The sequence below is a fragment of the Malaclemys terrapin genome, chromosome 19, assembly GCF_027887155.1.
Source record: "Malaclemys terrapin pileata isolate rMalTer1 chromosome 19, rMalTer1.hap1, whole genome shotgun sequence".
NCBI lineage: Eukaryota > Metazoa > Chordata > Testudines > Emydidae > Malaclemys > Malaclemys terrapin.
The window spans coordinates 11,299,455-11,322,318 of record NC_071523.1 but is presented as its reverse complement, the minus strand read 5'-3'; the positions used below and the strand labels follow the sequence as shown (position 1 = coordinate 11,322,318).

Sequence of the window (22,864 nt, the reverse complement as noted above, 5' to 3'; positions counted from 1 at the left end):
CTGAGCTAATGTTTTTTAGTAGCTTTCACAGCATACAGTGACATTTTACTGTATGCTTCTGGTCACAGAGGACAGCATGGTTTAGGGCAGATATCGTAGAATCATAGGGTTGGAAGGGACCTCAGGAGGTCATCTAGTTCAACCCCCTGCTCAAAGCAGGACCAATCCCCAGACAGATTTTGACCCCAGTTTCCTAAATGGCCCCCTCAAGGATTGAACTCACAACCCTGGGTTTAACAGGCCAATGCTCAAACCACTGAGCTATCCCTCCCCTCCTTGTCATATACGCACTTGTCTTTTTGCCAGCAAGGAGGAGTCCTGGAGCATGTCCATGATTATGATGAAAAGCTCATCCACCCACTTCCTCATCTCCAGCCCACTGACCTGTAGACAGAGGAAGGAAGGGCTCTCATCTAGAACTCTACAGGCTTAGGCAGCAATGATAATGCCTCCACATAAAGCTGCAATACCCTTACCTGGGCCAGTTCCCCTATGGTAGCCAAGACATTATTAATCACCCCTGGATTAGGATCTGGGTCAGGATCTTTCAGTTTCACAATCAATGCCTGTTTGATGACATAGGAAAAAGTTAGAATCCGCTGAGAAACTTCTCCCCCCGGCCCTGCACTGAGCAATCTCTTCCCTGACTCCTGCACTGGAAATGCCTGTAAGACAGAGCCCCTAACAGATGCTCATGGGTGCCAACGTGTTTCAAAGATTTACAACATATTTCTATTACATCTTTAGGGTTTTTGCACATCCAACGTCTATCCAGGTCAAGCAGTTGCACACGCTCAGGGTTATAGTAGGGACCACACTCCAGTCTGTTTTTTATGCCATTACAGAGCAATGAAAATGGTGCAGCTCATGGTCACAGTTATTGTGTGATACACCTATGTGCCAGAAGATCTCCCCCACCTAAAGTCAGCAGGCATTCTAAGAAGGCCCTACCTTAAGGATGGGCTCCATATATGGACGAATGAGTCGTGGGGCATTGGAAACCAAGTGACCCAACATCCTGGCGCTCTGCTCCTTTATTCTGCCAACACCACTGTGTTCCAGCTCCGTCAGGATCTGCACAAAGGGCAAACCAGATGCATTAAAGCAGATCGAAAGCTGGAGAGCCAGCGTTCTCCACCTAAGGCAGCAAACAATAGAAGAGAGCAAAACAATGAGACTCATCCCATCCTCCTCCACAACTCAGAACTCGAGTGTCAAATGAGAAAGCAATCTCAGAAGCTGTACACATGGTATCAGCCAAGGCCCAAATGAGGCCATGGCTAATTTCTATAAAATGGAATGGAGCGCAACCAGATCCATCCCTAATGGGGAGGGAAAGCCTATGGGATTATACTCTCGGGCATGTGATACTCCACCTCAGTCCGAACAGAAGGCCCCTCCACTCAAGGCAAAAAACGTTGCACATGCTGGGACCTGAAGTTACTACTGTCCTCTCCACCCTAACATGGAAGTTGGTGACTGCAAACTTCATAGAATTCTGAGGGCTGGTGCAAATAAATAAAATGAAGACATCAACTCTCACTAGGAAAGCATTGTCTAAGAAGTATCAAGCTGGGTTATAAACAGCCTTCCAGAAAGGGAGACCTACACTGCACTGCAGCTATTCTAGAGCTGGACAGTCTGACTTCCTTAATGCCACCATCCCCACCTTAGTTAATAAGGACTCCATCCCCATCCTTACCGCCCTGTCTCCGTTACCTGTATTAACATCTTGCGCAGGAAAGGCATGACAAAGGCAGGGTTCATGCTGCTCAGCCGGCCCACGGTGCAGATAGCCAGCTCTCGGATTTCAAACACCTGATCGTTCAGGGCCACAAAGAGAGCCTGCAGATTTTCTGCCTGGGCAAGATGGGCATCAAACCTCTCGTCCAAGGAGGCCAACACACAGTAACGGATATCGGGGTCTGCAAGAGCATGGTCACTTGTCTTTGCTCATGTTCAACTGCTGTTCTTACACAATCTTGACAGACACACTAAATTACATACCACCTTCTTTCACCAGAGAGCTACTGTCAATGAACAATCCTGCCAAAACCTTGGAGCAAGTGGACCAGGACCCCAGTGAGTGAGAGAGACCTGAAGAATCTACCCAGTGGTGTCTCACTATTGCTCTGTGCTGCCAAACAAGACACCCGGGTTTCACGTCCAGGACAGTCTGTTGCTCCTAAAGCTAGTGTGACTGGAAGCACCGCAGAGAAAGGGCAAATCAGCCCCAGGTGACCACTCAGCCCCAGGTGACCACTCAGCCATTAACAGAACCCACCCAGCCAAAGGGGGAAAAGAGAGCGAGGTTCAACAAAAGGAGCCGGTCCCTCCTCAATCGTAACAATTGAGACTGTGATGTGGGACAGGCTCATACAAGGCAAGAGGCAGGTAGTGACATTCTGAGGCCTCCACCTAGAACAGAGAATCCCTGGGGTTACACCACTCTGCACTTGCTCTCTGCTAATACTCCCAAATCTGGGGATGGATTCAGAGGTCTGTAATCCATTTTATTTAGAAAGAGCAATTGCCTGGGTTATCAGAAAACAAGCCTGAACACTACAACAACCCTCTGTCCAGGCACAGACAGCTGTATGGTGGCAAACCCAACACATTACCTGGGTCTGTTATCCCAACCACGAGCAGTTTGCTGAGAACATCTGCCACCACCTGCACTGCAGTCTGGCTGACCACATGGGCATGACCACTGATCAAGTGGATGGAGGGCGTGAGAAGGCGAGAGCAGGTGCGGGCCGCCTCCATCCGGATCTCCTTGTGCTCACTGTTCAGGAAGTGATCCGCACAGTGCCGGACAAACTGGGTCAGAGAATGGCCTGGATGGGAGTGGGGAAAAGAGAGACTGGTTCTCACACAGGTTTACACCTCAGCAACAGGACTTTCCAGGGAGACAAACACGGAGCTGCAGACTGAATGTGAGGGACACCGTTACTGTTTGGTTTCAAGTTTCTCCTCCTGTAACAGAAGCAACTGTGTAGATGGGGTCAACCTGAGCATAAGCTATGTCAGCACTTCTCTTCTGTGCTAGCCAGGGAAAAGGCAAGCCCTTCCTTAGATGCTTTTATACCCATTTCTGGATTGTAATTCTAATTACAGTATATAAATATTTGTGTTACTGTGCACCCACAACGGGTGACGCTTTCCAGAAGGCTGCCAAAACGCTGCAGTGAATTCAGCCGTGGGAACACACACGGGCCATGGATAGTGTTGTGCAACCTTAATGACAGCGTACACAGCCTGCGCCGACAATACTGACATGCATGCTTTCTGTGAGTGCCCCAACGCCTCTCGCATCCGCCCTGCTGCTGGCTTCACACCTTACCTTCGAACTCGAAGCTGCCCAGTGTGCGCAGGGCAAGGGTGATGCTGCCCACATCGCTGGCCTCGGGGATGTTGGTGAGGCTGGGAGAGGCCAGCTGATGGGCAAGGCCCTTGGGCATGCCTGGGTGCCGGAGAGGTTTGTGCATCAGAACGAGAGAGAGCATTTTCAGCAGCCCGTCCTGGATGTCCTTCTTCAGCTGGGGGATCTGACGACTCAAGTCATAGAGCACAGCAGTCAGAGCTGGGCTGAGGGTGACAAGCAGGCAGACACTCATTAGGACAGGAACAAGAATAGTTACATGTTTTGGCTTCTCATTCATGACTGTAACTTTGCCCACGAAAACATTACCTGGGGTGTTTATAATGTCACAGCAACACCTGCTATCACAGCACAGCTGCCTTCGTGCAAACTCCAGAGCTAACAAACAAACTGCTTGGATTCTAGCCCACACTGCTCTGTTAGGCGCTACCAGGAATTATCTGCATGGTGGAACTCTAGAGGAGAGTGGTGCAAGGCACTTTGCATCGGGCTACCTTTGAACACTGCTCTGATGTATCACAGAGAGCAGAATGCAGCTGCAGGTTTATTTTAGTGGCACCTGCTGTGTTGTGTGCCTCATTCCTATACTCCGTAGGCAAAGGCTACCAATCCACGTCTAGGAGTTCACTTTAGTCTATGAAGCCCTGTGCATCCTGGTAGCTAGCTGTTTGAAAGTCTGCCTTTACCCGTATCCGCCATCCTGGTAGAGGAGAAAGCTGGGACACTTGTGTTAGGAGTCCCCAGATATGAACTCTGAAGGTGGGGGAAGGCTAGAGGTAGGACAGTCCGACCTCGAATTCACTTCCCCTGTTGGTCTGACACAGCTGGAGTGCATTGACTTTTAAGGTTTTCCTGTTTTCCCATGTTTTTGCCTAAAAGGAGCGTCTGAGTGCTGGGAAGCAGGGGAATCTGCTCTTGACTTCGCTTGGACTAGTTATTTTATAGAGCAATTCTTTCCACGATGACACGTTCTCAGAACCCAAGAGACATCTCAGACTGAAGACAAATTGCTGCTTGTTGCCTTTTCAGAGGAGTAACCTCCCCCCAGCAGGATGTAACACACTGACAGTGCTGGAGGAGTCTAGCTGGCAGCACCAGGCGTGGAACGGGAAGCTCGGCACAGCAATGCACCCACATGCTGAATTTCAAATACTGGCCCTGACTTCCAGACATGGGAGCCATGATAACTCACCTAAGTGCTGAACTTGAATAACCAGAGCAGCAGAAAGGCACGAATGTCCTTTTTACACACCTGAGTGTAACCAGCGTTGGATTTGGTCATGGGATAAAATTGCCGGTATTTGAAAATCGTGTCTTTTCTGGTATGTTTCACTTTTGAGAGGAGTGTGCGAACTGGCTGACTCGAATGCACCCCATCACCCTGGCTGCCATCCTAAGAGCTGAAGGATTCCTTCTCAGGAAAAGAGAATAGCTTCTAGAGTATTTCTATTTGAAAGGAATTTGGTTTTTGGATCAAAAGATTAGTTCTCACCCCTTATCTCAAAAAGAATTAGCTTAGTAACACCATACTGTTATTTTCATCCTGGTCTTTGGCTTCTCAGTGGCATGGGTGGAATGTCTTAGTAATTTCCCTAATGCAGGAGACTCAGTGCACTATTTCCTCCAACTCAGGAAGGCAGACAACCATATCATCTCTGAGTGTTTGCGAAGGAAAAGCATTTGACAGGCTTTTCTCTAAGGCTGATTAAGAAGTCTGCTTGCTGGAGTTTCATAACTCACTTTTATACATACAATGATCACTGTTGCTCATGGCCAACAATGCCACCCAGTGGCTAATGGGAGAACTTGCTAACATATCTTATACCTACCTCAGTCCCACAGCCAACATGGGTTCCAGAAGCTCTTTGATATCCTGCTGGATGCAGGGTCCCATAGCTCGTGCCAGCATGCTGATGCAGGTGAAGACTGTGGCATCCACCTGCATGGACTTCTGCCTCCTGAAAACAGACACCATAAGAGCTATTTATCTCAGAGTGCAATCCTGCATATCTCTTCACCCCTCTCACTTATCAACGTCTCATGGGAACACCTATCAGTTTAATAAGCTGTCATACCCCACTGTCACACCGAAAATGGCATGATCAGCAGGTGTCTATCCAAGATCCTCTCTAACCTTCATACACTCACTTGTGGGCGAAATCTTTTGGTGGGAGTGCTGCTTTGATGATTTCAAGGACCTTGGGCAAGTAGGCCTGGAACTCAGACCTCACGGCCACAGAAAGCAATCCCAAGGCTTGGAAGGCTGCTGTTCGCTCCTTCTCCTTCTTCACACAGCTCAGGATGTGGTTCATTGTGTCTGGAAGGTACTGATCAGCTGATCACAAGAGCAGAACAAGACAATCGATGAGTTCATTTGGCCTGATAGAGCGGACACAAACTTTTTATGAGATTATGAGAAACCAACTTCCTATTGGCCTGTGTGGCTAAAAGCCCAGCGGTCCCTACTACAGAAACAGTGTAAGAGAGAACCTGGCAATAGTAGTTAAAAGATGCTTCCTGTAAGCAAGATGCCAGGCAGTTTATTACTTGTTACTGCAGTGACCGACTGGGATTTGGAGGTGAGGAGAGACCGTAATAAAGCTTTAAGGTAAATCCAGTTAGAGCCATATTGACAATGCTGCTCTAACTCCAACTACCTTGATTGTTCTCAGCGCTTTGAGTGATTCAACTTTTGAAAGGCCAGCTGGGATTTTCTTTCATCCACAGAAGGGAAATCCGGATCGGACATTGCTGATAACTGGGATATAAGTGAAGGGAGTAAGAGGGTACAGCTCAGCACTGAACATGGCATGCTCAGGGAGCATGAAAATGAGGTCCTGTTTTTATTAAGGCACTGAACACGGAGTCCAGGCAAGGGCTTTCACTCTGCCAGCTTTACAAAGCAGCGAACTCCCATCAGATGTCAAGGAGACTATCCAGAGGACAGTAATTCCCACTACTTAAAGCAGGAATCAAAGTGCCAGTCTGTACAATGCCAAGCACCAGGATTTCTGCCGATGCATTACCTGTACATAGGTCAATGGGACCACGTGAGCTAGAACCTCCCCAACTCACCTTCAGATGCCAAACCCCAGCTGCAAGACCCCTCACCTGTGAACGCAGAAGGCCGGAAAGCAGCCAGCCGTGGGAGTAAATTGAGGATGGTCATCTGGATCAGAGAGTTCTTGCTGGTTCTGCACTTCAAAACCCAGAGGCACACCTGAAACCAGAGGGGTTGGGCTTTAAAGGGTGCTCTGTCATCCTTGTCATGCGGGGATCGCAAGGGTTTCCACTGTCATTCCGCTGCATTGCCCCTCAGGAAGGGTTATAATTATACCTGTGCCACACAGGGCTAAACTGCGGCACAGAGAAGTTAAGTAGCTCACTCCAGGACACACAGAAAACCAGCAACAGAGCCAGAACCACAGTTAATGGGTTGTGACCGTGATCCAACTATTGGGCCATATTGCCTCCCAGCAAAGGGAACGGAAGGGAGTCACACTAAGAGTCTGGTCTCTGCGTAGGGGATTTTGGGAGGCCGCTAGAGAAAAGCCCACAGCTTACCTGATCAAACTTCTCCTCCATCAGATCCCGACAACATCGACTCTCGACCAACGTTGACTTTGCTGGGACAGGCGAGGCTCCAAACCCCATAATTCCTTGATGGGGGCTGTACCCCAGGAGCCCCACCAAGGCGTTCGACTGCGGGGGCTGTACAGACTGGAAGCTGGTGAAAGGGGTGATGTGGCGAGGTTTTGTACCAAAGCCCAACAGGTCTTTGCAGTATTTGTCGTGCACCATCTGCTGCTGTGTGATCTCCTCCATCTCCTCTCTAAGGCGCTGGGCACAGGAAAAACACACTTTCAAAGGCAGTTAAACAGAAGAGGACACACACAACTAACCAACTCATGGACCACAGGCACCCACACCAAGGGGGCTGTATGGCACAAACTGAACTGCAAACCAGACATGACATCCAGGTGCCTTACATGCAATAGATTTTCCTGCCAAGTGGCCAGCAGTGAGACAGCACAGGCAAAGAATTCTCCTTTTTCGGCTCAGAGTGGGAAAGAATCAGGGTCAACCAGTGAAATTCACTGAACAAGGCAGACTAGGTATGGCAGTGGCCCTAACTCTTGCGGAAATGCTGTTCCAACCCTGCACCCACTGCCTCCTCAACCAAAGGGAAGTGGGAGGGGGATGGCCTAGATGATGTCTCCAGGTCCCTTCCAGCCCTACATTTCTATAATTCTGTGAATTCACAGTCTAGCACAGTGGTTCCCAAACTAGGGGCGCCACTTGTTCAGGGAAAGCCCCTGGCGGGCTGGACCGGTTTGTTTACCTGCCACGTCCACAGGTTTGGCCAATCGCGGCTCCCACCGGTTCACCGTTCTTGGCCAATGGGAGCTGCAGGAAGAAGCGCGGGCCGAGGGACGTGCTGGCCACCGCTTCCCGTAGCCCCCATTGGCCAAGAACGGCAAACCGCAGCCAGTGGGAGCCGCGATCGGCCGAACCTGTGGACGCGGCAGGTAAACAAACCAGCCCGGCCTGCCAGGGGCTTTCCCTGAACAAGTGGCGCCTCTAGTTTGGGTACCACTGGTCTAGCAGGACTCTCAGAATGTGCCGAGTTTCACATGATTAAACAGTTCTGGGCACTAACCTGATCCTCGCTTCCAACACATTCAACCACTTCCTATGAACCCACCAGCCCCTACGAACACACCTTCATTTCAAATTTAATTGGTGCCAAGTTGCTGCTTAAATTAAACACATATCCATATAAGGTTAGAACCTATCAGGCGACCATCCTATAGCACAAACATTGAACAGACAGTGATGTATCTGTCCTACCACATACGGTCACAGGGGACAGCATAATGCAAGAAAGGTTTGAAGCTACAACTGGGAAAAGATTGTGGAGGAGTAATTGAAACTAAAGAGGGAGAGAGTCCTATTCAATCACCTTGTCCATCCCAAGGGACGGAGGCAGAATTGTTCCCTGAAGGACATTCTCTAGTGCTTTTTCTAATCTAATTTTAAAAGTCCCAAGCAATTGGGTTTTCACCCTTTTCCTTCCCTTGGGAGGCTGCCCAAAACCTCATTTAATTCACTGCCAGGGGTATAGCCACCTCCTCTGGCTATACCCTCCTCTAACACCCTGCACAATTCCTCTTTCCTTTGTGTTTATATCCCACAAATATCTGTACCTGCTGCCCTAACCATCCAGTTGTCACTTAAAGCCATTTAATGTCACTTTCCATTATGAATGAACCCTCCTGTCCCTAAACATTTGTTACTGTTATATTAATGCCCTTCACTTTGCCACTGTATTTGCGACAATGAAATGCCCTAGACCCCAGTTGCTCATGAACTTCTCCAGTTCAATCAACCCATTTCCAACCCAAATGGATTAATCGCACATGCCCCATTTTATTAAACTGAACGAGGAGACACCTCCGTTCGGTCAACCATAGCACCAAACGCTGGTCACCAAAACTTGATAAGTCACTCACCTCTCCCTCCATGCTGCTGATTCTCACTAATTCGTTGAGGATCAGTAAGGCACCGTGGATTCGGTCGTCACGATTCATACCCTTCTCCTTGGCCAAAGTCTCATCGAAACCTTTCTCTGCCTCTTCGTATGTGTGCTGAACAAAGATAATAGCAACCTTAACAGAGACCAAGTCCCCCCAATGTAGAGCAAGGGAATACAGCAAGCCAGTAGTTACTGGGAGCCCATAAGTTCCAGGAACAGCTACAAACCTCAGCTGATCAACACTAGAACAGAGCACTGAATAGTTCTGACCCAGTCTACTCTGGCAGCCAAACTGTTTTCAACAGAAAGAGTGGACAAGGAGACCTGCGTCTTCCATCTTCTCTCAAGAGCACACCATTATCATAGCGTACATGGGGATTATGTGAAATGTGTGTTGAGGCCTTTTGTTTCTTGACACCCTGGTCATGTTGCCAGTGTGACATGTGCTCAGGTCTCACTGTGTCAAATTAGTCTGATTGCATTGTTCAAGCCTCACATATGGATTTAGAACTCCTTGCCAAATAAGTACAACCCTTGGCTGCAGCGTTGTAACCTTGCCATTGCTGATTGGCTCTTTGATCACTGATGCTGACGAGACCTTGAGGTAGCAGAACCCATAAAATCTGCACGTGTCCTAACTACTGAGCATTCTGTTCTACTGTTGGCAACGAGTTACAGAAAGTACAGTAGAGCCCTGGTGGAATGGAGTGTCTCACATGCTTTTGTAGAGGGTAGTGTAAACAGTTTGGTTCAGCCTATTCTAGAGGCCAAACCATTTTCAATCCTGATTGCGAGCAGCCAACACCTATTGACATATGAGGATCAGTCTCTTGGCTTTTGGTGCGGACACTGAGGCTTTTCTGAACTCTGGAGGAAAGCTGTTCCAAGATTAAGGGATTATTTCCTTACTCTGTACCACTGTGGCTTCTGCATCTCCTTTGGCTCCCGCTGGGTGGTGAGGATAAGGCAGGCTCGTAAGGCAGACACGGCTCCCTCTCGGATGGCCTGCTTGGGATCCCACACAGCAACGAAGATGTTATCGAAGAACGGCTGCACCTGCTGGAAGAAGAAGGTGGGCACGCTGATCGCCAGCTCACGCAGGACCAGAACCTGGAGAGAGGAAGAGAGATGGTGGTGTTAGGCACAGATTGGAATTCAGAGACTGACCCCTTCCCCTGTGTCTGTCCAGACTTTAAGCTTTTTGGGGGCAAGGACCTTCTAAGTGCACTGCATTTGTACAATGCCTAGCATAACAGGGCTTCATTCTTGGCTGGTCCCAAGAGACTATGATAATGAACATGATTAATGGCAGACCAGCTAGCCAGCATCACAACTTCTCAGATATACAATGGTAGCCATTCCAGTCCGTGACAGCTCTCATTCGCTGCATCCACCCATCTATATACATAGCTCCCATCACCACTACTCATGAGCAGCCAGCCCTTTCCCAGAAAGGCTGAAGAGGAGTACGTACAGCTGCGTGTCTTCGACCTTCATTCCTATCAGCTCCCAGCCACTCCAGAGCCCGTTTCACCTCGAACTCCACATATTCTGCCGTGAAGGTATCACCTGCCAGAGCAAGGCGCCCGATGGCCTTGGACGCCATCTCCATGACGACGGGGTCATTGGAGGGGAGGAGGTTCCGAAGGTAATTGGCAAACCTGCCGATGCGGGTGGCATTGCCTCCCTCAACGCCGATAAGGCTTGCTGGGGAGAGGGAGAACAGGAGTGAAAGCTCTGCCACCGAGTCAGCTTGCCAGACAGTAAGGTAGTCCCTGGAGAAGAGTTAGTATTCCCTATCCATTCTTTAGAGACTCCCATTATCTCTTCCTAAGCCAGAAATCCACCAGAGAAATCAAGCAATAGGAAAGGATCACCAGCCTTTTAAAGTCAGAATTTGTTTAGTAAACAGGGAAGCTTATCAAGTCCTTTCCACAGGTCACAGATTTTCCACCCTGGGATTGTGGGCCCATTCCCAATTGACAGGCATCCACATGCAACCACTACAACTGGCCCCCTTCTTGACAGTCTCAGTAGAGGCGCCAAGGACTGCATGGACTAAGGAGACTGAATGCTCCCTCACCCCTAGAAATGGTCCCTCCAGGTCAAAGTTGAGGCACACTGACAGGGGGCAGTGTGGCTGAAGTTTGCACTGCCGGTGCCTGGGTTGTACCTGCTCTGTAGATAAAGAGGCCATCAGTGTCCAGGGTTGTCAATCCGGCACCTTTCAACAGCACTAAATTCACAGAAACAATTTTAAAGTGATACTGTCAGCTTCGAAATCAGATGCGGTCAACAAAGATTTCTTTTCCTAAGTTACTTCCACCACCTCCAGATACCTTGGGGTTGGTTTGGTTATGGTTCGTGAAATCAACCCACAAGCAGTTTCTATGTAGTTAACAAAAGGCAAATGCTAAGGATACGGAGTATTTGGTTGGAAGGGTGTGTTTTTATACAAGTTACCTGCATCCTTGTGTGTCACCGCATTTGGGCAGCTTTGCCATGTAAGAATTAAAGCACAACAGGGATACACAAAATGAAGGCAAAAGCCATTTAGATCCCTCCACAGGGATGGGGTCTGTTGCCCCTGAGCAGGTGACTTTAAACAAAAAAGAATTCATGTTCTCAGGCAACTGGGAGTCCAGAGTCTTCGCCTCTTGTGACCACCAATAAAACTGGACACTAAGAGAAATATTTTCAGAAGAGCTCAGCGCCAGATTTTCAAGTGCTCAGCACCCACGTTGGGGTCAGGTTTTCAAGTGCTCAGTTTCCAAGGAGGGACCAAAAGGGCCAGATTTTCAGAAGTGCTCAGAATCCAGCAACTCCCATTGTGACACTTATGCTCAGATTTTCCAAAGAGCTCTACGTTCCATACGCACCCAGTGCACTGAACTCTCTTAAATATACTGGGCAGCTCTTGTGGGCGTGAAGTTCTCTTGACAATCCATCCTGATAGATTAGCAATTTGAAGGGAAAGTTCACCAGAGGCTCTGAAGTCCTTCACTCACCTATAGCCAGAATGCCTCCTTTCCTCTCGTTCGCATCAGAGCTAGAGACCAGTTCAAATATGTGGTGATTCAGCTGATCGTAGAAGCGGGTAGATTCCTCCTGGCTCATCTGCACAGAAAAGGAATTCAGACCAATTTACAACCTCTCCTCCATTACACATGCCCCAGATAAAGAAGGGCAACACCACACTTTTCAGGGCTTCCAAACTCAAAAGCAGTAAATTAACTGTGGGATCCAAACCCAGAAGAAGCAAGTACATCTCCTGCCTGTGCCCCTGCCCTGTTAACCCAGCCCCTGTTCTGGAGCCTGCTTGTGCCCATCCCACTCTAGTACCTACCTTAGCATCCCAAATCTCTACCACCCCAAGCATCCTAGCGACACACCTCACTCCCTAGCCAAATAGTACAAACGTGTCTCCCCAGCTAAATGCTGCTGCTTCCACATCGGCAGCACTCACCTCACGGAGCTCCATGGTGACATAATGCTGCAAGTCCTTGGCCGCTTTTGCCCTGATTTCTTCATTGCGGCTCTTCAGGCCACTGGCAAATTGCTGAAGGATGGACACGGTGCTCGACATGATGGCGGCAAGTTGGGACTTGGGGTATCAAGTCCAGTGGATCCTTTAGACAGAAAACCTGTTTATTGCTTTTGGCTAGTACAGAAACCAATCACAGCTCCCTCCATCACACTGCTCCTATTTACTGCTCCCAAAGAACAGAGGGTTTTCAGATGGCATTGTAGCTACAGAGCCCCAACAGATATATGACAGGGGTACAGGCTCCTTGGATTCCATGCTAGGTCCTTCAGCGCACCCTAAACAAACCAGACCCAGCTCAGCCTCCCTGATTCCTGCAGTCTCAGCACAAAGCGTTCTTGGGTACATGTGACATGCCCATATCAAATACATGCCCAAATACCAAGACAGGGTTGTGTTTCAGAGGCATTCCCAGACAAGCAAAGTTACAAGGAGGATAAGGACTGCTTGGTGCACATGTTGATATCATTACTTTAGTTTGCTCCCCTACAACCTCTTTCATCCAAGAACCTCAAAGTTCTTTACAAGCCTCAACACTCCTAGGGTAAGCGTTATAACCTCCAATGGGCTGAGAGTCTATTCATGCCAGCAACAGTCACTGTAATGGGATGTTTAACGTTGTGCATGTGTAGAGACCATCTTGATGGGTGCATTTTTTTTTTAAAGTTGAAAAATAAACCTTTTAGAAAAGAGGAAACTGACACACAGGTCTTCTAGTACTTTGCTGAAAGCAAACAGCAGATGAGTAGGGGAACTAGGACCAGAACCCTAAGAGTCCTGGGTTCCTATTCCTCACTAGCCACGGGACAACTCTGCCTCATTAAAATCCCTGGGTACAGCAGATGCCCCTGAGGAATCAGGAGCTAGTGTGGGATCTTTCCTGCTATCAGCATCTCCCTAGAAGCCATGATCAGCTCCCCATGCTGGTACCCACACTGGAAGAGTGGCCTAAATAGGCCTCCTCTTCCCTGATGAGGGAAATGCCTTAGCAGCTCTCCAACGAGCGGTGTTTTCCGGTGCAAAGGGGTGAATGCAGTTTGTCTACCCCGGGCAAGCAAGGCCTACGAGCCTGCGCACACAGCCAAGGGCAGAGGCCTCGCTTGCATTAGTGGGGGCACAGATCCCCCGCGTTGGGAAAGCCGGCGCAGACCCAAGGCCACGGTCCCAGCCATCCATTGCCCGGCCCAGCCCGGCGCAGGGCGGGGAGGCCCCGGGGGTAGAGCGGCGGCCGTTCCGGACACTGCTCCGCCTGGGGCACGGGAGGGGCGAGGGCAGCGGCGGGCGCTAACCCGAGGGGAGTCGGGCACAACCCGTGCTGCGGGGGCGGGCGGCCGGGGGAGGGAGGGAGGGAGGGGCTGCCGGGGCTGTGGCTGCCGGGGGGCCTGGGCCAGCCCGGCCGGCGAAGGGGTGGGGAAGGGGAGGCAGCCCCCATAGGCCCCGTACGGGGGAGCCAGGCCGGGGTGTCCCTCCTGAGGGGGAGGGGGTCACTTCCCAGCCCCGGATCGGGGCCCCGCACTCACCGCCTCCGGCCGGCCCAGCCGCGCCGGCCCCCTTGCGACCGGTTCCCCAGCTTGGGCCCCGGGTTTCCCCTCCCCCACTGCTGCCGCCGGGCCGGCGAAGACCCGCCAACCAATCAGCGCTGAGGGGAACGTGACCAGCAGGTAGAGCAGCCAACAGTTTTACGGGTGAGGCGGGGTTACTAGGGCATGGTGTTTCCACCCCCAAATAACTGCCGGAGGCGGGTGCAGTCGCTCACGGCCAATCAAAGGACAGACGGTGATTACTGACACTTAGCTGCACCAATGAGAAGTTGGGTGCCGATGGATTGGTTAGAATTCAGCGCTTGCCCCGCCTTTGGAAAGCCGCATTGCTTCCGCCCTCTCTGAAGCCACAGGGCATTGTGCGCATGCGGAAATTGGGAAGAGTCGGTTTTTTTTTTTAAACCATTGAGACGGTAGGACTCTTCCGCCACGTGAGCACTTGGTCCTTCTATTTCCTCCAGCTTCTCTACTGCCCTGGGTGCAGCCCGTCCTGAAGAGCACCAAGGGCAGGAGACAGGCTCTGTTACCGTAATGGTACGTATAGAAGCGAGTCGCTTCTGTGACACCTAGTTTGCCTAACAGTGGAAAATAGCGAATAGCTACAATAATCAATACAAAGTGTTTAACATCCATGATTTACCGCTAATCGTAACGGTTAAGGGTTCATATCAACAGACTTGTTATTGATACTAATGATTCGCTGTTAATGTTCAGTAATAGGTAACTATTAAGTGATAATTGAATAACAGGGACTCAGAGTAACTGTCTAGGCTTTCCCCGTGTCACTTATTACCAGATTAGTCGAGTCGCTCCCACATATTAATCCCTGTGGGTTGTTATCCCCATTTTGCAGACTGGGGAAAGGGAGGCTCGGAGAGGGGGAGGCTCTGAGCTTGCAAGCAGGAGTCTATGGGGCTGTGAGTGCATGCAGCCTCCCGAGCACCAGTGTGCAGGGCTGGGGGTCGGGGAGTCTATTCTCGGTGGTTAAAGAAGCGGGGTGGGGCTCGGGACTCCCGGGTTCAATCCACAGCTCTGCCACGGACTGGCTGAGTGACCCCGAGGAAGAGGTTTAACCTCCCATCCCAGTGCCGCCTTCCCGCTGCGGGAAGATTCCCGGCCCCCGTTTCTCCTCCCATCCGCCCCGGCCCAGGGCTGCCCGCAGAGCAAGCGGAACCTCGGCGCTCGGAGCCCTTGTTTCCGGAGGGGCCGGCCCTGGCTGGTGCCCACGCGGGGGAAGATGGCGGTCCCGCGGGCTGGTTGCTATGGGCTTGAGTGCGCGTGAACGGAGCTGGAGAGGCCGCCCCGGGACCCGGCTCCGCAGCAGGTGAGGGGGGCCCCGGAGCCGCCCCAGGAGACGGGAGAGCAGCGTCAGCCCCGCCCGGGGCTGGGAGCCGCCCCCCACCCGGGGAGCTCCCCTGCCCAGGGGATGCGGAGGTCGGGGGAGCTGACCAGGGTGACCAGACAGCAGGTGTGAAAAATCGGAGCGGGGGCAAGGGGGGTAATAGGAGCCTATACAAGAAAAAGACCCCAAAATCGGGACTGTCCCTATAAAATTGGGACATCTGGTCAGCCTAGCTGAGGTGCCCCATGGGGAGGAGGAAGCCGGGGAAGGACCCCGCTTCTCCGCTGTGGTGCCCCGCCTGGGAAGGGGCCTGCCCCTCGCTCTCCGTGCTATGGGGTCCTTCGCTCAGCGGTCGCAGCTGCAGAGGTTCAGGTTGTGGGGCAGGTGTCGCCACAGGCTGGCAGCTCTCCCCTGGGCGGCGTATGTCATCAGTGAGTCACTGGCAAGGCCCGGGGTTTCCCTTTCCTGATGCAAATTCCCCCTCCTTTCCCAGGTCTCTCTCCAGCACCTTCTTCTGAGGCAGCTGCGTGAAGAGCATGGAGGCTGAGGATCAGACCGAGAAGATTAGCATCAGCGCTGAGAGCCCCAGAGGAGGTGACGTGGGGGAGCTGGGCATCGGGCTGCTCAGCTCTGCGAAGAGCCGCCCAGGCACCTGGAAGCAGAAATGTGCAGCCTACGTTCTGGCCCTGCGGCCCTGGAGCTTCAGTGCCTCTCTGACCCCAGTAGCCCTGGGTAGTGCCCTAGCCTATCGATCTCACGGATCCCTAGACCCAGGGCTGCTAGTGGGCAGTGCAGTGGCTGTCCTGGCTGTGCATGGAGCAGGTAACTTGGTTAATACCTACTATGACTTCTCCAAGGGCATTGACCACAAGAAGAGTGATGACCGGACATTGGTGGACCAGATCTTGGAGCCTCAGGATGTGGTCCGCTTTGGGGTCTTCCTCTATACCCTGGGCTGTATCTGTGCTGCCTGCCTCTACTGTCTCTCCACTCTCAAGTTGGAGCACCTGGCACTGATCTACTTTGGGGGACTTTCCAGCTCCTTCCTTTATACTGGAGGTAAGGACTGCACTCCATACTCTGAGTCTGTGGCAGGAATTGAGTGTGAAATGTATGTCAGCTGGTTTGGTTCATTATCTGTGTTCTCTTCTCCAGGGATGGAGCTCAGTTTGTATTATCTGAACGGTTCCTCATTTCTTATTAGCCAGATCTAGTTTCAAATGAAAAGTAAACTTAAGACATGCTTTAAGAAATGCACCCAAGATTAATGAGTAACACTGATGTAGAGTAGGAACACAAATTTTTTTGTGGGGCTTATCAAGATAAAAATGTCTTTTGCCTCTTCAGTTCTGCAGCTGGGTGGTTGAAAGGACACCCAGTGTTTTGCTATAGATAAGATTAAGCAATTTCTAGGATTTGGAGGATATCATTTGAAAGATGTAGCATCTGTTAGTCTAACCTGATGGTTGCATCTGTTCAGGACCAGATTCGAATATCTGTACTCACGTTGTGTAGCACCTTACTGCATGTGTAATACTGTTGACTTCAGTGTGACTGCTTGTGGAACAACGTATTCCAGATGGTAACTGGAATCTGCCCCATAATCTTTGCTCACTGGGTGAGACTGGAGAAGTGTAGACATTGTATTTGCTTTATTATCTTTGGAAAAGGAGAATAATAATCAGTTCTGGGGCAATAAAAGAGCATCTGTAGCCCTGCCCTAGCTGTGTTTGTGTTGGCTGTTTTACCGCATTTTTTAGGAACTGCTGATCTGTTTGAGTAACATCTATTATCCTCCATAAAGTGAATTTCACTTGGTAACACTTGTTTTCCTCTTGTTTCTTGCCACAGGAATTGGATTTAAATATGTTGCACTTGGCGACTTGGTGATCCTCATCACATTTGGGCCCCTGGCTGTCATGTTTGCCCATGCAGTGCAGGTTGGCTATCTGTCTGTCTCACCGCTGCTCTATGCTGTCCCACTAGCCCTCAGTACTGAGGCCATCCTGCACAGCAACAACACACGGGACATGGAGTCTGACCGGCAGGCAGGCATTGTCACCCTGGCTATCCTCATCGGCCCCATGTTTTCCTACATGCTCTACAACACACTGCTCTTCCTGCCCTACCTGATTTTCTGCATCTTGGCCACGCGTTACACCATCAGCATGGCGCTGCCACTACTCACCATTCCTATGGCCTTTTCGCTGGAGAGGCAGTTCCGGAGCCAGAGCTTCAGCAAAATTCCCCAGCGGACAGCCAAGCTCAACCTCCTGCTGGGGCTCTTCTACGTTTTTGGTATTATACTGGCACCAGCAGGCACGCTGCCCAAACTGTAATGGCGAGAGCTGCTGTAGCCCCATAACTTGAGTGTTCGTGCCAGAGCTCGGGGTGCAAGTGGGAGGTTTGTTATGGATGGGGCCAGAGCAAGAAGGCTGGCTCGAGCCAGTGACTCCATGTGAATTTTATGAGCTTTGGTCTTGTTGAGATAAGCAGTTTCTCTTGTACTAGAGACTTCCAGTGGTGTCTTAGGAACTTCTTCTCTGGGAAGAGGATTGAATTACCTGTCTCTGGCTTTCCCTCGGGGCTTATTGCAATTCACCATGTGAGCAGACAGACATTTCAAGGACTTGATGCTACTGCCATTGAATTCAAAGGGACTTTCGCTATTAACTTCAATAGGAGCAGGGTTGAGCTTTAAATGTGAACTGTCCCTTCCCTGGTCTGTGAATCATCCCCATACAACATGAAGGGGATTCAGCAGCTCCACTCCTATGCTGTAGCACTTGAAAGTCGCCACTGAATGTTTTATTGTTGTCAGCATCACGGTAAAGCAGATGGTGCTACTTCACTCCTCTTGATAAACTTCATCCTCACCACCTGGTCTGTTCCCTCCCTCCCCACCTTTTGCCAAATCTTGAGCTTACGCTTCCAAACATCATGGCTATATGAAATGGGGCATGGGGTGTCCATCAAGAAGACAGCAGATTCTGGTGCCACCACTGCTAGTTCCTTTCTACCTAGGCATTTCTAAAGCCCCCATTGCTGTGGTGTATATAGGTCCTGAAATGGAACACAGCTGGTCCATTGCACTGAGCTTTAAGCCAAAAGCAGTGCACTTCCACTCCCTCTTTAAGTAGCTGGGGGCCAGAACTGCACGTTGTACAGCTAAGAAGCTCACAAGACTTGGTAGGATGAAAAGTTCTGTTCTTGTTGTTAAAATTTTCTCATTCTCAGACCCTTCTGCCGGAGATGAAAGGGTCATGGTGTTAAAAGAAGCTGTCAGGCAGGGTGACAAAGCTCTGTAGGCAACTGGATATTGACTAACAGACACCGCTGTGGTAGCCAAGTCTCTAATAGTGAAGCATTTTCTAATTGTCATCCTCCACAGTCACTTGTCACCCTATTGTAAGGAAAGCTGGTGGCAGCAAGGGAGAAAGATGGGGGGCATTGCAGGAGGGAGTCTAAATTTCTGCCATGACTTTGCACAGACATCAGGATAGTGAATTAATCTTCTTGCTGATAGGTTCCTCTTCCCATTTCCAGTGGGGAGCAAGGTTTTGATGACACTCCTGTGATGCATTGGTCAGTTTTGAAGTTCTAGATCACTCCTCAGGATGATGTGCTCAATGGTACTGGATATTCTTCCTGCATATCTTTCCACTCCAATCCCTGCTCTCCTATAAGGATACTAATATACCCCTCTGGATGAATGCTGTTCCTCACAACAGATGGTGTGAAACACGCAGAGCCCAATACAGCTATGGGGATAGTCCGTTAGGGCACAACAGGGTGAATTTGGCTCTCACTCATATTTTCCCATGGTCACTGAACCCTGTTCTTCATTGGGAAATATTTTGGTTCCCTGTGTGAAACGGCGAGTGTTGATGTAAGGGCTTTTTGCAGGACTCCCTTGAAATGTCCAGATTGAATTGATCTGGACCTTGTTCTAGAACTCCGACTGCCAGGAGCACGGTGTTCCCGAGCCCGAGGGCAGGGTATTAACCAGGGCACAAGGAGTCTTTTAGTTGCGATCAGTTAAGTCCAGAAGGGTGTGCAGTGTTGCATATCCAGTTTGGGCATGTTATGGCAAAGAGAGGTGTTCACCTGAGGGGGTGACTGCTGTTCAGGGCTGCATGTAATGGAGGAGTTATGACAACTATAAAATGGAACTGGCACCCAGATGTTATATAGGTGGCTCAAAGCGTTCAGATGGTTTCTGGTGACTTATCTGCCAGTTGTGATTGCTTCACAGCTGGACACCGTTGCTTAGAAGCAATCTCAGCAGGCAGGTGACAGCTTTCACCAGCCTCAGATTCAGTTATTAAAATAGGGCGATGCATGGATCAGACTTTCTCTTCAGGCTGCCCAGGGAAAACAACAAGGCAAGCCTGGTTTAAGCAGCCAGTCTGCTGCTTTGTACAGTAGAGAACTTGGCTTTGGTTAGAAACCCAGTCAGAAGGAGTTGATCTCAGCTGGAGGGAGAGAGGCATCTAGCAATACTTGGCAGTGATTTTCTGGGAAAATGTGCACTTCCTATTTTCGGTGCTGGCTTAGAGCTCCGGTGGGTTGGTGATGAGCATTTGTCAAAGAACCAACTCTGCCTTCTGCCAAGCAGGTTCTGTCTCAGAGACTGAGGAGTGGAAGTGATGGCGAAATCAACCCCGGTGGTGGAGAGAGCTATTTCCCAATAGAGCCCATTCTGCAAGATGGAATGGGTTGATCCGGCTAATCCCAGGGTTGTATTGTTTGTAGGTGTCTCAGCAGATACATCCTGTGCCCTGTTCTTGTTTGTTATATGATTATATGTCTAGCTCTTGCATAGCTGTAGTTTAATGAAGATTGATGTGGCAATTTTTTATGCATTTTCCCTAAGCCATGTTGCTTCTGACAGGCAGAATGTGAATAAGAAATTTGAGAGCTGTAGCTCTTATGGTGAACAGTCTAGGACAGGGGTCCCCAACGCGGTGCCTCTTGACGTTGCTGCTTCACGGCGGCATTTCAGCGACTGCTTGTCCGGCAGCCACGGTCCTCGGCGGGTAGTCCGGCGCCTGCCCCACGGAAAAGGTTGGGGTCCACTGGTCTAGGAAATGGCCCTCAGTGGAACAGCAACACGTTACACTATAGTTGATCTCTTCCTTACAAAAAGGGGAAAGACTCCTGGTTAGAAAGTCTGTCTGCTAGTGGGAAAAACCAGTGCTATTGCCACAGCTGGAGTGGGAGGTGACCCGTTTCAAGTGTTTGTAGTGCCATTTTCTTGGGCACTCAAAGTGACTTACAGATGCAGGGATTAGAAGGAAACGTGTGCAGACTGCTTCCATTCGTAAGCAGCAGCACACATAGCAGACTTAGGGGAGAGCTGTGTATGGTAAGGGAACTGGAAACGCCTGGATTCTAATCCTAACCATGTCATTTGTTTTTCCCCAGTGGCCTTGGGCAAGCCACGTACATTCTCCGTGCCTTCGTTTTTCCATCTGTAAAATGGAGCTTACCGTTGCCTACCTCACTGGGAGTTGTGGGGTTAATGTTATTTAATAAAGAGCTTTGAAAGTAAGAAGTGCTATATCTATACTGGGTATTTTCTCAGGCCTTACTTATATGGGAAGATCTTTTTGGTATAAGATAAGGTGTAAAGTTATACCAGTATTACACCATGTGTATGCTCTTATTCTGGTATGAGAAGTCCCTTTTTGGTTTGCTTGGGACAGGATTTAAGCTAAACAAAAGCCAGGGTTGTGTGTCCAAATGGGGATTTATATTAGCATCATTGGTAAAACTTTCCATATAGACAAACCCTAAGGCAACCTGTCTTGTGTTACAGCGTCTGAGCTGAGGATATTGGGTGTCCAGCACCTCTTCTGATCATAGGCCTTTTCAGCCTCTTGCAATAAGCTGTATTGCTCCATGCTGATTCTCTGCTGGTAGCGGAGCAGGTCTGTAGCACATCCGTCCATCGTATGTATTAAATGGCCTCCTGACCTCTCTTCTCACCCAGGCAGAGGTTCAGTGAAGAACGTTCCATTTTTAACAAGCCATGGTTAATAATTTTAAATGGCTCCGTATTGTGTTTCTGGGCTTGGATCAGAGTGGTCTTCTGGAGAATGTTTCGTATGGACACTCCTTTGTACAGCTTTGGCGTGGAAGCACTGGAAAGCACACACCCTAGGTACGCATGAGGTAGGCTCCTTTGACCATAAGAGCCCCCTTGTGAACCAGGCAGCCCTGTCCTTGTATGTCAAGGGATAATCAGTTCAATTGAAAGGGAAAACATATGTTTTCGGGCAGATGTTAATAGGTTTTGGTGATCTAATCTATCAACCGAGTCCACTTTGGAACACACCTTTCTCTGCAGGGCACTGTTGAGCCTGAGCATTTGTAATACTGAGACAGACTTCAATTGAACTTTGTCTTTTTAATAAAGATAAACTTGCTTATCAACACCTGCGTGTTCTCCTGCTCTTCCTGTGTCAAAGTCCCCACTCCTGACTTCCTTGCAACTTTTTAGGTGGTCGGATTTGCACCGCAGGTCCTTGGCAGCATGCTGCCCCCACCAGTCTCTCATTTGGGCCATAAACCAGGGTAAAGGATTATTGGGAAGCTTTCTTGAGTAGCTGTGGTCACTAATGCCTGCCCAGTACACAGGAATGCTTGAGCCTCTTCACTCTCATTCTGCCACTCAAATCATGTTTCTCCTGCCTGGTTTCCTTGCTCTCTCTTTCATACAAGCTATTGGGATGCTTTGGGGCAGAGACCTTTAAGCTGTGTTAATGGCTGGGGTGTAAGGTTTGCGTGTCTGAATGCAGGGCTATGGCCAGAACAGGAGGTCTGTGGGATAGGGGAATTTGTTCATTTATATTTTTCCTTTTGTTGATTCTGATTTAAAGTGCCCCCGAGTTCCATCCTTCGTTACATGTATCTGTAGCAGAGCCCAGGAGCTATAAACCCTTGTGGCAGGGAAAACTGCCCCGAAGGACTAATGTTTTTATGTGCAGCATAACGCTGCTGTCGTTATCACAGTCTGACTTTGCAGCCCATAAATAACTGTTTTAGCAGATTATAAAAGGTGTGGGGCTAATCCCTTATTTATGTCTCCAGAGGCAGCGTGGTGTAGAAGGAGTTTGGGACTCGGAGTAAGAACTCTAGTGCTGATTTGCTGTGCAATTCTAGGCATAACTCTTTGCCATTGCTCCCCTTAATTTTAGATATGAGAAGGGGCTAATCTGCCTGATGTCCTTTCAGGGCAGTTTGGAGGTTTGCTGTGTGTACAGCTCTATGCAAAGCACTATTCGTGCTAAGCTTTACTGTCGCCTCTGTCATTGAGAGGGATCATGAAGTGCTTTGTGGATGCTGGGCCAAATGAAAAGGTGATGTAAACAGTGGGGATCGGGGTGTAACTTACCTGCCTGGGGCAGAAGGCAGATTTGTAGCTGGCGTGGAGACTGCTTTTTCTCCTGTTGGCTACTGTTTCTACTTCACCCCCGATCTCGAGCCCTCTTAGCCTGGTGACAGCCCCATGGTA

General features: G+C 49.8%; 2 protein-coding genes across 7 annotated transcripts in view; one reads left to right on the top strand and one right to left on the bottom strand.

The window, feature by feature from the left end:
- MTOR (mechanistic target of rapamycin kinase) overlaps window positions 1-14,052 on the bottom strand; it is a 103,680-nt gene extending 89,628 nt beyond the window's left edge. For 2 of the 4 annotated variants that reach the window (XM_054009144.1, XM_054009145.1), the window contains exons 1-17: window positions 13,983-14,052; window positions 12,385-12,547; window positions 11,927-12,035; window positions 11,092-11,154; window positions 10,393-10,625; window positions 9,828-10,028; window positions 8,896-9,030; window positions 6,947-7,222; window positions 6,494-6,602; window positions 5,531-5,717; window positions 5,212-5,340; window positions 3,344-3,588; window positions 2,622-2,837; window positions 1,720-1,925; window positions 952-1,074; window positions 477-566; window positions 292-384 (exon numbers count right to left, since the gene is read on the bottom strand). In XM_054009144.1, coding sequence (XP_053865119.1) covers window positions 292-384; window positions 477-566; window positions 952-1,074; window positions 1,720-1,925; window positions 2,622-2,837; window positions 3,344-3,588; window positions 5,212-5,340; window positions 5,531-5,717; window positions 6,494-6,602; window positions 6,947-7,222; window positions 8,896-9,030; window positions 9,828-10,028; window positions 10,393-10,625; window positions 11,092-11,154; window positions 11,927-12,035; window positions 12,385-12,504 — 2,535 coding nt within the window. In that variant the 5' untranslated portion in view covers window positions 12,505-12,547; window positions 13,983-14,052. The remainder of the gene's footprint in view (window positions 1-291; window positions 385-476; window positions 567-951; window positions 1,075-1,719; window positions 1,926-2,621; window positions 2,838-3,343; window positions 3,589-5,211; window positions 5,341-5,530; window positions 5,718-6,493; window positions 6,603-6,946; window positions 7,223-8,895; window positions 9,031-9,827; window positions 10,029-10,392; window positions 10,626-11,091; window positions 11,155-11,926; window positions 12,036-12,384; window positions 12,548-13,982) is intronic. The other 2 variants (XM_054009146.1, XM_054009147.1) reach the window with 1 other exon arrangement.
- Window positions 14,053-14,490: 438 nt separating this feature from the next.
- UBIAD1 (UbiA prenyltransferase domain containing 1) lies at window positions 14,491-21,785 on the top strand. 3 transcript variants are annotated; one of them, XM_054009361.1, is made up of 3 exons: window positions 14,491-14,537; window positions 15,839-16,404; window positions 17,197-21,785. In XM_054009361.1, exons 2-3 carry the CDS (start codon window positions 15,882-15,884, stop codon window positions 17,682-17,684), a joined length of 1,011 nt encoding a protein of 336 aa, XP_053865336.1. In that variant the 5' UTR covers window positions 14,491-14,537; window positions 15,839-15,881; the 3' UTR covers window positions 17,685-21,785. The 3 variants fall into 3 exon arrangements, with proteins under 3 accessions (XP_053865336.1, XP_053865335.1, XP_053865334.1); XM_054009360.1 differs by lacking the exon at window positions 14,491-14,537 and adding an exon at window positions 15,212-15,327; XM_054009359.1 differs by lacking the exon at window positions 14,491-14,537 and adding an exon at window positions 15,212-15,471.
- Window positions 21,786-22,864: the final 1,079 nt, after the last annotated feature.

Coding starts and splice junctions, on each gene's coding strand:
- UBIAD1 (XM_054009361.1), top strand. CDS start 15,882: ATGGAGGCTGAGGATCAGACCGAGAAGATTAGCATCAGCGCTGAGAGC. Junction 16,405..17,196: donor CTCCTTCCTTTATACTGGAG/GTAAGGACTGCA, acceptor TTCTTGCCACAG/GAATTGGATTTAAATATGTT.